The sequence below is a fragment of the Salvia splendens genome, unplaced genomic scaffold, assembly GCF_004379255.2.
Source record: "Salvia splendens isolate huo1 unplaced genomic scaffold, SspV2 ctg315, whole genome shotgun sequence".
Classification (NCBI taxonomy): Eukaryota; Viridiplantae; Streptophyta; class Magnoliopsida; order Lamiales; family Lamiaceae; genus Salvia; species Salvia splendens.
The window spans coordinates 8,952-25,313 of record NW_024598957.1 but is presented as its reverse complement, the minus strand read 5'-3'; the positions used below and the strand labels follow the sequence as shown (position 1 = coordinate 25,313).

The 16,362-nt window shown below is 36.9% G+C and overlaps 1 protein-coding gene and 1 pseudogene across 1 annotated transcript; one reads left to right on the top strand and one right to left on the bottom strand.

Annotated features, from left to right (window-relative positions):
• The first annotated feature begins 8 nt into the window (after window positions 1-8).
• Window positions 9-1,526, top strand: LOC121789717 (annotated as a pseudogene).
• A 4,516-nt stretch (window positions 1,527-6,042) lies between these two features.
• Window positions 6,043-9,798, bottom strand: LOC121789718 (dammarenediol II synthase-like). The gene is made up of 11 exons (XM_042188100.1): window positions 9,765-9,798; window positions 9,157-9,567; window positions 8,768-8,857; window positions 8,449-8,643; window positions 8,293-8,377; window positions 7,854-8,209; window positions 7,262-7,717; window positions 7,073-7,179; window positions 6,673-6,994; window positions 6,407-6,571; window positions 6,043-6,324 (listed from the first exon to the last, which is right to left on the bottom strand). The coding sequence occupies exons 2-11, from the start codon at window positions 9,556-9,558 to the stop codon at window positions 6,208-6,210; spliced, it is 2,295 nt and encodes a 764-aa protein (XP_042044034.1). The 5' UTR covers window positions 9,559-9,567; window positions 9,765-9,798; the 3' UTR covers window positions 6,043-6,207.
• Between the last annotated feature and the right edge of the window lie 6,564 nt (window positions 9,799-16,362).

Here is a 16,362-nt window from a genome sequence, read left to right as displayed (position 1 = left end):
CTCGTCCGGCAATGGTCAGCATCCACTCGCCCTCTCCCGCCTCAGCCTCGACCAATCCATCAAAGTCTCCACCCCAAACAACCTCGCCGTTCTAGAAGAATCCTTCCCGCCGTCGGCGGGCAGCTTCCGGCCAGAGCTCGCCGCCGTAATGCCGCAGTTTTTGCAGTTTCTGGCAGCCACGAAAGCCCCCTTTTGGATCAATGCCTACCCGTATTTTGCGTACAAGGACAGCCCAAGCAAGATCCCGATCGACTACGTGTTGTTCAACCCGAACCCGGGGATGGTGGACCCGAACACGAGGCTGCATTACGACAACATGCTCTACGCGCAGGTGGACGCGGTCGTCTTCGCTATGGCGAGGCTCGGGTTCGGGGGGATCGAGGTCCGGGTGTCAGAGACCGGGTGGCCCTCGCGGGGGGATGTCAATGAGGTCGGCGCCACGCTGCAAAACGCCGCCGTTTATAATAGGAATATTCTGAGGAGGCAGATGCGGAATGAGGGGACGCCGCTGAGGCCGAACGCCAGGCTCGAAATCTACGTGTTTGCGTTGTTTAACGAGGATATGAAGCCTGGGCCCACTTCCGAGAGGAATTACGGGCTTTTTCAGCCCGATGGGACTATCGCCTACAATGTCGGGCTCACCTCATTGTCCACGACTTCATCCACCTCGACCTCAACATCCACCTCTTCCTCTCCGGCTTCAATCTCCTTAACTTCGGCCGCAACCAAGGTAAAAAAAATGAAAAATCACGAAATTTGGTCAATTATTTAGTTTACCCAAAAAAATCACTAAAGAAAGAGCACTTATTTCATTCATCATATCAACCACTCCCAAGTATATGTACATGAACTTTTAATTATGAATTAGTGAACTTTACTCTAACTTTAATTATGGATATATTGATATTATTACACTTGTTGCTAATTTAATTTTGAAACAGGTTAAAATGAAGGGATATTCGAGCATGCCATATTCAGTAGTCATATATTTGCTGGGCATCCAAGTTTTTATGAGAAGATAGTGCTAAAATTGAAGGATATATGGTGCTCATGTAAATACAACATTGAGGAGGGTGAAGGAAGAAATCGAATCTGTGTTTTCAATTTTTTGGCATATTTGAGATGGGATTCTTAATTGTAGCCATTATTCAAATGCCAAAAAAAAGAAAAAAACACAGCCACCTAGCTAGCTAATTTAATTATTGAGTTGGATACAAAATTGAAGGATTCTTTGTTCTGATGCCAAAGACATAATATGAATGACCATTCATTGATATTCGTCAACAAGATTTTCTTCAATTCAAGAAATGGAGGGCTGAGGATATCATCAACCATTCAAGAAATTAAATTACTAGTATCTTTCCCAAATGATCAATGCAAGATTCTTCCACTAGTGACATTCTATTAATTTCAAACCAGTTACTTTGTATATTAATTAGCTCCCTTTCTCTACTATTAGATCTATCATTAGTATAAATATATGTATACAGAAGATTTAGCAGTAAAGATATGAACTTTGCTTTTTATTCCCATTGGATATTAATAGTAAATGCAGAACTGTGGCTTCAATCTACGAAATTGATGGACAATCTTACTTGGAATTTTGTATAAAGGTGTTAACTTTAGGAAGTGGATTCCACAACTGTTCCTGCACATATATATTCCGAATACATTCATAAATCAAATGCACCAAATTATGAAATAAAGTTTGAGATAGCAAATTCAAGATAATGTTAATTAGCATATAATCGTCAAAGGTTAGGCTTTGTTTTGTTCTTAATCTAGCAATAGGCAGCCCAGCTTTATTCCCTCGCCTTAACCGTCAGCATAAATTAGAAGGGCCATTTTTTTTGTTTCAAACAACTTTACATTCACACACACACACACACACACACAATCTGAGGTCAGCAATCAGCTATAAATAACGGTGCACATGAAGTCCAATGTAATGGAAACTTTACATTTAGTACTCCATATCCTTATTTATTGGAAGCTTTAGCAAGCTTGTTATGGATTAATTTTACTATAACTGGTGTAATATATTCTATGTGAGTGTGTGTTTGTTTCATTAGAACTGTGTTCATCATAAATACCCTCATAGTTAGTCTTTTAATTCTTTTGCATAGCCATAAATGATGGATCAAATTCAAATAATATACTAGTATTATAGCGTGTTTAAGTCGATGAGAATTCTAAATTGAAAATTTGATTTTTTTAATTGAGTAATTTTGTTATTTATAGTGTTATTTATTTAAATTTTATAAAATGTGATAATTCAAAAATAAAATAAGTTATAGTATGAGTAGAGGTATGATGAGAATCAGAGATGTATGGAGTAACGATGATATGATAATGATATGATAACGAAGAAGTATGAGTTGGAGTGTGAAATGAGGCGTGCATTGTCGATGAACTAAACAGATATCATAAGGCTTTCATTTTATAAGACTTTTTAAAAATATGATGCTCCCAATTTGAATAGGGAGTATATTAATATGTCGACTCTTTCCAACCAAACTAATTAAAGCCTTAAAATGTGAAAGGAAAGTGATTTGGTGAATCGGCGGTTAGGCAGCTTTTTGTGCAACAAAAGTAACATGGTATGGTGGAAAGATCATGTACTAAGGAGAAACATACACATGCTGCCCAAACTTGGAGACTTAGCTCTATTACCTTCCTCTTTTTTGACTTGTACATCAAATTGCAATTTTAGGATTATCTAAAACAAGTGATTCTGAGTTGAGAAGGCTTGTTGGTGATGGTGAACCCTCAAAGAGTTTTGAGATGATCAAGTTTAAGGAAAGAAAAACTGATAATTCCCAACGTGATATTGCTGAAAACGTATTTAAGATAATTTATCGTCGTCATCTGTTTGATATGTCTATTGCATACTTAATGGAAGATATAAATAAGATTCAAAATTCCATAGACTATATTATATGGAGGAGTATTTTGTTTATATAAATCTTAAACTTTTACTATTGTTATATGTTAATCATCTATTCCCTCTGTTACTCTAGAACTGAGTCGTATTTCTTTTTGGGTTGTCCTGCTATAACTGAATCATTTCCTTTTTTGACAAAAACTACTACTCTCTCTTACTTTTTTTCTGTTCATCTTTCTACCTTTTTTTTTTCTTTTTACTTTATTTTCCTTTTACTTAACTCATTCAAAACAATTTTTTTAAAATCCCGTGCCGAAAAGAAACGCATCTACTACGGAGGGACGGAGGGAGTATATAAGAATTGCAACATAAGAAGTCATACTAGAAGCTAATAAAGGATTGGAATTGGAAAAGTTGGTACTTAATCTTCTCATTGAGTACCATTTGTTGAGGAATTCAAAATTAAATATTGAACATAGGCTTTCTAGCTACAAGGATTAGCATCTCTCTTTTCTACTTATATGGGAGCACTAATCAAACAACTAAAGTACGGATTTATCCGTTAATTTGACGCCTCTTCAATTGTTTATGTGTTATAATTACGCTAATCTAAACTTTTTAACTGCCTTTAATCCGCAAGATTAGGGTAAGACTATATATTAAAGCCACTCTTTTCACCTTTTAATTATCTTGCATACGTTTTAGAATTTTTGTTAAGAAGGTCAATAATGGTTTCTCATCTACCTTCAATCTTACATTATAGACACTTGGATGGTAGATAGTTCCATAGAATGTACCCATTCTGGTACTTCAAATGTTATTCATTTTGTCATTTGCATCTATCTCATAAATATTTTTTATTCTATTTATCGAAATTATTCGATGACTTTCTCTTGAACCACTTTATCAATTTGTATAATGGCTCTCACCCCTCACCAATTAAAAGACGGTTTTGAGCTTTTTTTTGTTTTATTGAAAAAAATATACTTACTCCCATAATATGCATATTTAGTTAGCTACGTATTTTAATGCATAATTGATAAAATAAAATAGAAATAAAAAATAATTAAAGTATTATTAATGAAGAATGAGTCTCATCTCAATATAGAGAAAGAATTTCTAAAATTAGAAAGTGTATATTTTTATGGAATTGATTAAAAAGGAAATAGTGCATACGTGGGCTAGAGGGAATAGAATTTGAAAACGACATTTTGCACAAATTAATATTGCGCCGACTGCCGACCCATTGAAATCTGCCGTCGGCCCACTGTCATGTGGCGGCTGCTCAATCACTCAAAACCGATTGATTTTTCATTTTTCCATTTGTCCATACAATGCCTTGCTATAAAATCTTTTTGGTAGGTGGCAAAATTCAATTGCAATCAAATTGGTAATTTAACTTCAAAGAGATATGCCACAGATTAATTAATATATTTATTAATTTGCTGGTTGCTATCATCTTCAAAAGTTCCTATTGCAATAGGATACATGTTGCTTTATCTCATTTCTGACATCTCTTTGAGCACACAAAGCATCAACTTCAGGTTGATTTGTTTTTTGTTTGTTTCTTGGACAGATTATTCAGATATTACTGTCAAAATATAAAAATAATGAAAACTTAAAAAAGTGATCCAACATTGCTGGTGGGCTTCGGATCTGTGTTGTTTAGGTGCCTGTAGTTGCAATTATAGAAACTCGTAAGATCATACACTAAATCTAAAACGTTTCAAAATAGTTAAAACTGATGATAATAAAACATAATTTAGTTTGTAAACCAGTTTACGTTCAACTAATAGATGGACAATCATTTGAAATAATTAAGTCCAGCTAATAGGTGGAGGATTGAATTAGCAGGATCAGATAAGTAAATGGTGAACCGTTATTGATTTAACTTTGAGAAATAGTTTGAAATAATGAATTATTTGATTTGATCCAACATTGCTGGTGGGCTTCGGATCTGTGTTGTTTAGGTGCCTGTAGTTGCAATTATAGAAACTCGTAAGATCATACACTAAAATATTACAAATGCTAAAACGTTTCAAAATAGTTAAGATTGATGATAATAAAACATAATTTAGTTTGTAAACCAGTTCACGTTCAACTAATAGATGGACAATCATTTGAAATAATTAAGTCCAGCTAATAGGTGGAGGATTGAATTAGCAGGATCAGATAAGAGTGTCCACAATGGGGGAGCCGCGGCCCGCGGCTCGTGCGCGGCCCCCCATTGCAGAGAGCCGAGAGGCGGGGCGCAGGGCCGAGAGCCGAGGGCGAGCCGCGGCCGCGGCCCTCCACTGCAGCGGGCCGCGTTTTGCGGCTGGGCAGCCGATTTTTTTTTTTTTTCGAAAATTTTTATTAATATGAACTTCCATTTCCATTTTTTTCACTTCTTTCTATACTTCCAATCCCTTCATTACACTTCCAATCCCTTCATAACACTACGACCTCATTCTTAGATTGAGGTCGAAGTTGGGCTTCTCCGATGGGTCGGAGACGGGCGAAGCTAGCGGCAGTGGGGGCGGTGGCGGCGGGCGAGAAGGTGGTGAAGAAGATGTGCCGGATTCCGATGACGCCACCGAGTAGGAAGCGGTGGCGTTTTTTTTATCTTTTTATGTTGTGTTTTTTAAAAAGTTTCGTTGTAGAATTTTCCTCTATCAATAGTACGACGAAAATTTGACTCTAATTCGTAACTTTATTAAATTATGTTTATTTCCCAAATTATTAGTCTACTAAAATTTAACATAGTTAAATTAAAAATAACAATAAAAAAACAAATTAATTTTTTTTATAGAGGGCTTGGTGGTCCTTGTTAATTTTGTTAATTTTGTTACTTTACCATTGCGGAGGGCCACATGAGAGCCACGAATGGTGGCCTGGCCACATTTGGTGGCCTTCAAGGGCCACCATTGTGGACACCCTAAGTAAATGGTGAACAGTTATTGATTTAACTTTGAGAAATAGTTTGAAATAATGAATTATTTGATTTGATTTCAGTGCTATAGTTTTTACAAAATCGAGAAGTTGAGACAATATGTAGGCCCAAGCCCATTGTTCTAATAAAAATATTGACAGTGTCCAAATTCATCCGAGCAATATATTTCTATCTTATAGCCTTTTTTAGCCCATAGCTTATATTGCATACTAAAACAGTAAGAAAAAGATATAAGAATAACAATTTTATTATTACAGCTTTCCGCAGATATCTTTCACATTGTTATCATGAAGTTTCTGTCACAGATTTTTCACCCATTCTTAATACAAAAAAACACACACATACATATATCTATAATCTTGAATATGAATATAATCTGTATATACATTTACTAGCATTTGGATGCCCAGACTCGTTTACGATACTCTCCCAACGCCCACAACGGGAATATATTCCTATACTGCGCGTAATGCAGCATACAGTTCTTCATGTACACCCCAGTTATGTCCTGCCAATATTTCCAAATATTTTCAGCAAAACATAAAAATTTCTTACACCAAACTAAGACAAAAGGTTTGTGTCTTCATTACCTCTTGAGGGAAATCTCCATCCTCCATCTGTGCATTAATCAACAGCTTTGCTGCTCTGTGCAGTGGCTTCGGGTCCCTCTCAGCCTGCCCGGCATACATAAGACCGAGCATCGCCCATGATGTCTGAACCAAATTCGTCCGCTTTCCTTCCAACGGAATGTATTTCTGTTACAACATCATATTCATTGTTAGAAGAGTTTTAAACATTTTCAAAAATAGAAATTGACTAATTTTGGTGGACGGATGAGAAGGGGACTTATTCATACCATGCTTGGGCAGGACTCGAGGCTCTCTCCCCATCCGCCTTCTTCGTTCTGTGTTGTCAAGTAGAAATTCACAGCTTTCCTCACTGCTTCGCTGTTCTCGTACGTCTTCCCTGCTGCGGCTAGTCCTCCCAACACGAAGCACGTCCCGTACAAGAAGCAAATTCCCCAGTAGCCATACCATGAACCATCAGGCCATTGCCTCCCTTCCAGAAACTTCAATGCATGCGCAACCGAGGCTTCGATCTCCTTGGCCCGATGGCCCGGGTACAGACGCTTGAACGAGATGAGTGCTTGGATTATACAAGCAGTGTTCTCCACATGCCTGAAATTCAATAAAATCTATTTTAGATCTATCCATCAAAATATTACCAAACTCAAAGTGAATAAACAATCATCTTACTCTGATTCCACCACGATGTCAGCAAAGAGCTCCGAAGGGTTCAAAACCTGCAGATACGGCTGTGGAACCGGAGGCTCCCATATCGCAAATCCGCCGCTCAGAGGACTCTGAAAACACATCCATATTCACTTCAAAATTACTAACCAAAAAAAAAAGAGTACAACTAAATATGGATGAATTTTTTTATACCTGCAAATAAAGTAGCACATTGACACCGTCATACAATCGCTCAGCATCCGCCTTCTCTCCGGCAATTTCAGCCGGCATCTGCGACAGCATAAGCAGGCACTTGAGCGCTTCGGCAGTGCAGTCGGAGACAACCCACCCCTGATCTTGGTCGGAGAAAGTCCACGAGCCTTTGGTGAAGTGACGGTACATCGCCATGAAATCCCCCTTGGGATTCTCCTTCACCTGAGACTCCTTTATGTAGAAATGCGCCTTTTCGAGAGAGTCGCCGTACTCCTCCACCATCCCGCTCGCGATGATCGCTTGCGTCGCGAGAGTGCTGTCCCACAGCTGGCTTCCGAAGCTCTGCATCTTCATGCCATCCTCCGCAAGCCACATGTAGTCCGGGACTCTGGCTAAGTGGTACTTGAACTCGTCGCAGTTTGGGTCGTGCGCGAACCAGCACATCATCTGTAGACTCTGTTGTAAACCAACAAAGGCAGCGGCAGAACTCATCTCAAAAGGCTAGCCTGTTATAAAAAATCTCATATCTGTAGTCTTACACAACTGATATGGGACAGTACTGATAGTGTGATGGTGAAGTAGTGAAGTGTACTTTTTCAACGCATCCGATGGTGATGTATCTGCTCTCCTCAGCTCCGTAGCGCATGTATTTGATGGCCTTGTCCATGGCCTTCTGCCGGATCTTGTTCAACGGCCATCGCCTCATTACTGGCTCGGTGCAGTAGTTGAGGGTGTCCCAGAGAGCGTCTTGGATCCATGAGTGAGGGTAGTAGATATCCTCCTTGCAGCAGTGGTGGCGTGCCTTGTTCCAGTCGATCTGATCGTATGGCTTTAGGTGGATCTCGTTGCGGAGGGATAGAACAACGTCGGTCAAGGGTCCGTGGAACTGTTTTGCGTACAAGTACGACATTGGCATGTAGGTTGTACGGCAGTAACACCACATCTTAGCTGCATTTGTCGGAACAATCTTTGTTTCTAAACCGGCCGAAATAAGATGAAAATAAAGAGATGGATGTGTGTTATAGTTATACCGGGATGATAAGGGAAGACGGATGGGAAGAGCCAGAACTCCGGGGGAAGTGGGTTGCAACCGTCCCACTCGTACACTCCAAGAACCTGAAATAATAACATTTCCATAAGACATTCACTTCTAAAGGCGCTTGTTAAGATGGACGAACTAGAATTACCGAAAGATAGGTCTTTCCCCAAGAAGGGATTCCTGTAGCGCCTTCATGATCAAGGATCCATTTCCTACCCCTAGCCATGGCGCCATTGCCAGCATCCGGTCCCTCCCCCATTATCCTCAGGGCCACGTAGCTCAATGCCGATCCAATCATAGTACTGTGCCCTTCTATGTAAAATCCCCAACCCCCATCCTCATTCTGCAACCATATTGACAAAATGAACAAATAAATATCAGATACTTTCTAAGTACAAAGGAGAAGAACGAAACTACTATATAAGTATCATGAACTACTCATCTTATTATCAACTACATAAAATCACCTGATGGTTGTAGATATAACGGATCATTTCCTTGATGTGTTCCGGCGTCATTACTTTGTTCAACGTCCCACTTATGTACAACGATATAAGCTATATCACACAAAACGGTTTTCAAGTTTTAGTTACGGAATTACTAATAGAATGCAGTGATAATAAAATTTCACAATTTTTATTTTTTTATCAATTATCTCATTCGTCTACAAAATGATGTCTTTGGTTATGCTCAAAACGACATTATTTAAGTAAAAACGAAAATCAACACACTTATTTTAACAAAACAACGTTCGTCCGATCATCATCAAAACACATAAATATTTTCAAATATTATAAAACCAACTAGAATTCGACCAAACTCCGTGATTTCAATAACTATCAAAAGCAAAAGTTACCAGAGGGGGAGTGAAGAAGAGCGGTCCGGCGTTCTCGGCCGGCCAATGGCCGTCGCTGGCCTGGACCGCCCGGTTCACCCTCAGCGCTTTCTTGACCGCGGTGGTCGCAGCTTCGTAGCTGATCTCCTCATCCTCGCCGATCCTCACCGGCGGAATCCCCAGCAGATCGATCCCACTCTCCCTCTTCAGCTGCAATCTCAAGAACAAGTCTCCACATGAATGGAATCCCTTCTTCCTGTTCTCGCTCCACTCGTCACGAGCCTTCTGGAAATCCACCGCCTGCGCCTCCCTCTCCTCCGCCGTGCCGGCGTTCTCGTCGTACTCCCAGATTTGCCAGCCAACGAAGTTGTTTGTGCTGTAAAGATAAGGGCCTTTTCCCTCCGCAATCTTCAGCCGCCACATTTTTTTTGGCTGAAATAATTTTCCGACAAAAAAAGAGTTCAGCAAACGTGCACGTTTTAATTTTTTTTTGGCTGAAATAATACTATGTTTTATGCAGTTAAAGTTACACAAGCAGCCAACGTGCACGTTTTAATTTACTTTCATGCTTATTTTCATGCTACAATTCAGCTGAAATTCGAAAAATCTAACAGAGTTTAGATACTTACAAGAAATTGATGTGAGAATAAGTGAAGTTGAAGAGATTATTGGTGTGAGGAAAGTGGAGGTTTGGTTTGGAGGGATATGATCTATTTATAAAACTAGTAGATGGTTTGAATAATTAAATTAATAACGTTGATTAGAAATGTGAAATTGGAGTTTAGAATAAATATTGCTGTGAACACTAAATTTGAGGGATGTGTTTATGACAAAGTAAAACTTGGCTGGCTATTCAATATCCAATACATGTGCTTGTAAACGTTGTTCATGAAGTTTTAGACACCACTATAATATTATATTGCAAATTAATAGTATTAAATAAAGATTCGATATCTCCTAAATCAAAGTGGGTGGTGATTGGTGAATATTTATCTATATTGGCGTACTTGATGAATTTATTTAGTTCGTTGAAGAAAGAAAACACAGGTTCTTTTTTGTCACTTTTGCCAATTCTTTTTCTTTTCTATTTTTTCGGATGAGACAAAGTTTACATCTCAACATACAGTTTAAATCCATTATTAATTTTCATAATTTTTTTTTCCATTAACTTATTTGATTAATATTCATATTTTTTTTCCATTAACTTATTTTATTTAGTATTCGAGGACGGTTCAATAATTGTCAAGGCAAACGACATCCTGTTTTCTAACATATATTTCATCTCCTATTTTCATATTTGATGATTAAAAAAATAGTTTCAAATAAATGAGTATCCTATAAAAATAATCATCTTTTAAATAATTGAATTGGAGGAGGCCCATTGTATTAAATCCATACAGCTAACCGAACTCAATTTATAGAGCCTCCAAAGATGAAAAACCTTCAAATCAACGTTAAATTGAAGTCCAAGATTGTTAATCAAAGACATATCATGTTCAAATCTGGCCTAAGATCTTACCATGTGATATACAATAATATAGTGCAACGTTTCATTTCCGCTACTCCCACTTGGCCCTATGCCAATCGCATAAATTAATTCATCAATGAATATTATTTGTCTCATAAAAACGAAAATATTTACACACTTAATCTTTATTTCTATAAATCAATTATAGATGTGGATAGTATGAAATACGCTCCAATATTATATTGGCATTTGGCAATGTAGGCTTAAAAGTTAAAACCCATAAAATACATATGCACCACCACCTAATGCGGTCGCATGAGATTAAACGAAATTAATGCATAATTAATTTAATTAATGAACTACGAATATTTATGCTCTCACACCACAAATAAGAAAATGAAAATTTATCTACAACACCACAAATCAAATTTTGGCGGTTGGGATTCGTAATTAGAAAATGTGCAAGCAATGCAGCTCCTACTCTATTGTGAAACATTTTGGAAAGTGTCTAAAGAATGAAATCGTAAGGCCACCCGCAACGCGTCACGCGGGTGGCTCGTAACCCGTCACGCCGGGACGAGACGGCGGCGAGACGCGTTGCAACGTCCCGTCTCGTCCCCAGCCCGCCGAGCCGGATGGCGAGCCATCCCGCCACGCGCCCGCTCGACGTGGTGCGCTCCGGCGCTATGCGTGGACATCGTCACGCTGACACAATAAATCATTTTTTTAAATTCAAATTTTTAAAAAAAATAAAAATAAAATATCGAAAAACGGTAATATTGCCGTTTTTTCAACCGTTTTTTCTTTTTTTATTTTTTACTCTATAAATACTCCTAATTCATCCTCATTTCACACACAAATACACATCTATTTTTCTCAAATCATCTTCATTTCCTCTCCAATTTTCATCTAAACTCTCATCACAAAATGTCCGGCGACAGAAACTCTGGCGGTGGCGGCTCCGGCGGGTTTGACATCAACGCGTTCGGTGACTGGGTGGCAATTACAATGTCCTGGGTGGTGGTTCCGGTTCGTCGACGCCTGGCAGCCAGGGTTCGTCGACGCCGGGGGGTACCAACCACCCCATTTTGATGTGGATGCATACGCCCGTCCCTCCGCCCCGAGGTATTCGCAGAGTTATCCCAGATTCGGGAGGATTATTCGGTTGAACCCACTCCGGAAGGAGGCCGAGGCGGTGGAAGCTCCAGGGTGGAGGCGGAGGCGGACGAGGAGGGGGAGGAGGAGGAGGAGGATCTAGGCCGGCATCCGTACAGCCCCAAGGAAACGCTGGTTGTGTACAACGCCTGGATCAGCGTCTCGTACGATCCCATTGTCGGGAATCAACAATCCCGGAAGTGCTTCTGGGAAAAGGTCACTGAGGCCTACCACGATATTAAGCCAAAGGGGTCCCGCCGCCGTACATTTAAGATGCTCCGCGCTCACTTTGACCGAGTCGACAGAGAGGTCAAAAAATTCTGCGCCATCTACAAGAGTGAAGCAGCTCATTACCAAAGCGGAGCCACGGGAGCCGACATTTTGAGGTCGGCTTTGCGAGTCTACTTCGACGACACCGCCAAACAATTCAAATATGTCGATGTTTGGGAGGTCGTCAAAGACGAGGAAAGGTGGGCCGGCGGTGTCCGGTCCAGCTCGGGCTCGACCTCGAAGTGCATGAAGCACATGGCGGGTGGCCAATACTTGTCTAGTGAGGGCGGTTCGGGCAGCACCACACAAGAGTTTGCCTCGCAGGAGGTTGAGGGCACGGCAGACGATGCCGGGGGGTCCTCCCGTGGGAGTCGTCGGCCGCAAGGGAGAAATGCGACGAAGGCGGCTAGAGGGAGGAGGGGCCGAGCCAAATCAAGCCAGGCGGGCTCGGGCTCGGGGACACTCTCAAACTCCCTAATGTCCATGTACATGACCGCCACAATGGCGAACACTTCCCGCATGACGTCTCCCCAATACCAAGCCTATCTTGCCGGAATTGAGTTTATGGCAAGACAACTTGGTATTCCACTTCCAGGTGGCTTTAGTGCACCTCCACTGCCTTTGGGGAATGATTCGTCGGCGGAGTAGTTTTTTTATTTTCTATAAAATTGTATTTTAAATTATGTAATTTTTATTTTTTTAGGATTTTAATTATGTGTTTTTTTTATTTTTTTGAATTTTAAGTTGTATTTTTATTTTATGTTGTGTTTTTTATTAATTGAATTTGTTGGAAATAAAAATAAAAAATGAAATGAATGAATAGTAATTTAAGAGATGGTTAAGAGACGGATAAGAGATGGAGGGTTGCAGGTTCTGTCCTTTAGTTAAGATATAGAGTAAAAAGTACAGTGGGGCCCAAGAATAATAATTTAAGAGACGGTTAAGGGACGAATAAGAGACAACGTTGCAGATGACCTAAGTATTTATCATAGACCGAACAAAATAATACTAATGTGAGAATCTTCTAACCAACCTCTTTATCATTATATATCCATGTTCTTTTTGTGAATTCTCTATGTTCACACTTTTTGACTCTATATTCACATCACATGGTGGTGCCAAAAGAAACGCGTGAATTTGTCAAGATTGACTTTTTTATCATCGTCTATTACTCTATTATATGGGAAGTGTCCCATTTTCTTTCGAGTATAATTCCTTGAAAAAATTCCCAGAAATTAACATAGAGTTGTTAGTGTCCACAAATAATAATATAATATTCAATAAATTTAGCAACGGATTCTGAATTCGAAGTTTCTTATGTATCTTATAAATTATGATGAATTGCCAGAAAAATATAAAGTTTAGTCAAATTATGATTAATCCTGCTATTTTAAAAAATATACAATATCATAAGTTAAAATTTAAAGTTTGGCCAAATTATGATCAATCCTACAATTTTAAAAAACGTACAATAAATTATATCATAAGTTTAATTTTTTTTCTCAATTGTCCTATAAATTTAAATTAAAAGAAAATTATGTATGATTTTGAAGGTCATATATATATGATTTATTTTACAATTTTATATATTACTTAAAAAAATATTTTAGAATGAAAATGATAAAATAAACGGCACAAATTTTAATGCAAAATTGATAATGTAAGAGAGATAGAAAGAAAAAATAATTAGAGTATTGCTAGTGGAAAATGAGACTCATCTCATTAGAGAAAAAAACTTACCTTAAATAAGGTTGGTCTATTTCTTAGGAAAATCCTAAAATGACAAATATGTTCTTTACTTAAGCTAAAGCATTTTAACTTACGAATCATAAAATATAACCAGTTCAGACACCTAACAAATTCGCCAATTAATTCAAAAAATATTACTTCTTGGTCCCATAACGAAATCAATATATCGTATGCAAAATGAAACAATTGATTGAGTCAAGGTAGACTCTATAAGTCAACATTTTAAGGCTGATTATTATTATCGTTTTCATTTTTCATTTTTCATTTTTCATTTTTCATTTTTCAAGGTCCTGGTAAGTAGTAGGTAGATCATTAAGTCCAAGTACATATAGTGTCAATATCTATTACACATTAATTATTTGTTTATTTACTATAAACTCTTTTCTTCCCGCATTCAATTCTAAATTTGGTAGTAATAAAAAACTAATAGAGCCAGCAGTTTTTTATTCGTTCACATGGAAGCTGCATCTATACTAATCTAAAGCGCAAGTTTGATGAAAAGTCTTTAATACCCTTTTTGGAGGGAAAATGGAAAGATGAGGTATTTTCTATTCAAAAATAATTTTTTAAGGCAAAAACAATTTAACAAATAATAGCCCAATAAAATGCTAACTTCTTGAAGAAGTGTTAAAACACATTTAAATAGTGCACTACCATTAAATTTTTTTATAATTAAGTTATTAAATTTATATATTAATTAGCCTTATATTTGAGATAAATTAGAATTGTGCTAGAGAGTTTAGTTTGTCTTCCATTTATTTAGGTTAAAATTGAGATTTAATCATTTATTGCAATACTTTTTAATATAAAGAGTAGTGTAAATTCTCACATTATTCAAAACAAACAAGATGCATAAAATATTATCGTTATTTTAAGTGATAGTAGTAATTTACTTTTTATACGTATATTTGGCGGGAAGTAAGAAATTTATTTTTTCCATTATAAAAAATTCATTTAGTCTTTGGAAATGTATATCAAGTTATGTTATGGTCTGAAATTAAAAGAAAGAAATAAACAGTCAACTAAATTGTGATTATTGGATAATACAAATTTTCTAACTTGACTTCTCAAAGAAGTTTTAAATTTATATGATTTAAATTATTCATATATTTAATGTGGATATGTTTAATATTCCATATATTTTTTTCAAATTATTTTTTTATAAATTAAGCTATTAAATTTATATATTAATTTACCTTTTATTTGGATTAATGACTTGCATAGCACTTTCAATAAACATTTTTACTCACACATATTTTCTTTATTTGTATATCTTATTCTAATTAATTCATACTCTTTGATCATTAGTCACACATCTTATTTTTGTCATTAATTTTATTGTTTTTACTTCACTTAGATTATAAATTAAAATTGCATAAATGTTTCATTCACTGGGGAATAGTAAATTCTTCATTTTGAGTGAGACAAGATAAGTACATTTCTGTTTTTTTAAATCTCCAAATTTCTTTCAATTCTTATTTTCTATATATTTATTATATTTTATAATAGTCGTGCAAATTTCTTAATTCTTCTTAAATCGCGAAAGTTTATAAAGAGTTTATTTCTTTTTGACAAAAAATAAAATATTCAATCACTCTTACTTTATTTCATCATGTACTTTACTCTATCTTTCTATTTCCTGCTTTTTCTTTTTCCTATTTTTTTACTTTCATCTAATCTATTCAACACAATTTCTTAATCTCCGAGCCCAAAATTTTAGTATCAGCTTAGTTGGGACGGAGGGAGTATAATTTTTGTTTGTGTAGTTGACGTTAGGGTATCCGTTCAGTGTCCTATAATTATAGTGATAGTGTTACTACTCATCAAGGTGTATTTTTTTATTCACTAAGAATCAACACCATTGTTATTCTCTTTAGTTTTATCTTATTTTCTTTATTGTTCAACATTTGTTTCGAAATCGTTTGGCCCGTGCATAGCACGGGTGTTAACACTAGTTGTGTCGTAAAGGAAAGCATGGGAAATGGCGGGCTAATTAATGCTAGCTACATGTTATAAACAACCTAATAATTTGATTTATTGTTTAATTGTTATTTAAGGTTATTTTTTAAAACTTTAGCATCGCAATCACAACTTTGAAAGCATTTTAGGTGAATACATTATTCGTTTGCAGTAATGTGTAACATATACAAAAAATAATAATCTTGTAATTCGAATATCATATATGCATGAATAAATTAGTCCGCAAATTAACTAACCCTTGAGTTTATTTCACAGATTTGAATAAACTCTTGAGACATTTTGATTGGGTAAAGACACGAAATTTAGGGATTAAATTTTATTATTCTTCTTAAACATGTGAAAGCTGCAAAGTCAGAATTGGTTACCTGTTGACTTTGTATTTACTTACTCCCTCCATCCCTCAAATTTTATCACAATTTGAGCGGGCACGAGTTTTAAGAAATTAATGGAAAGTGGGTTAAAAAGTTGGTGGGATGTGAGTCATACTTTTAAAGTACTCCCTCCGTCCCAAGAAAGTTGAGACAACTTTTGGGCATGGAGACTAAGAATTTATATTAAATAAATAGGAGAGATGAAAAAAGTAGGAAAGATAAGAGAGAGTAAAG

What these genes read in the sequence shown, in the direction of transcription:
- LOC121789718 (XM_042188100.1), bottom strand. Translation starts at nt 9,558, where the DNA reads ATGTGGCGGCTGAAGATTGCGGAGGGAAAAGGCCCTTATCTTTACAGC. An exon ending in TCTTCTTCACTCCCCCTCTG is followed by an intron (nt 8,858 to 9,156) that starts GTAACTTTTGCT and finishes TGTGTGATATAG; the next exon opens with CTTATATCGTTGTACATAAG. An exon ending in TCGAGTCCTGCCCAAGCATG is followed by an intron (nt 6,572 to 6,672) that starts GTATGAATAAGT and finishes ATGTTGTAACAG; the next exon opens with AAATACATTCCGTTGGAAGG.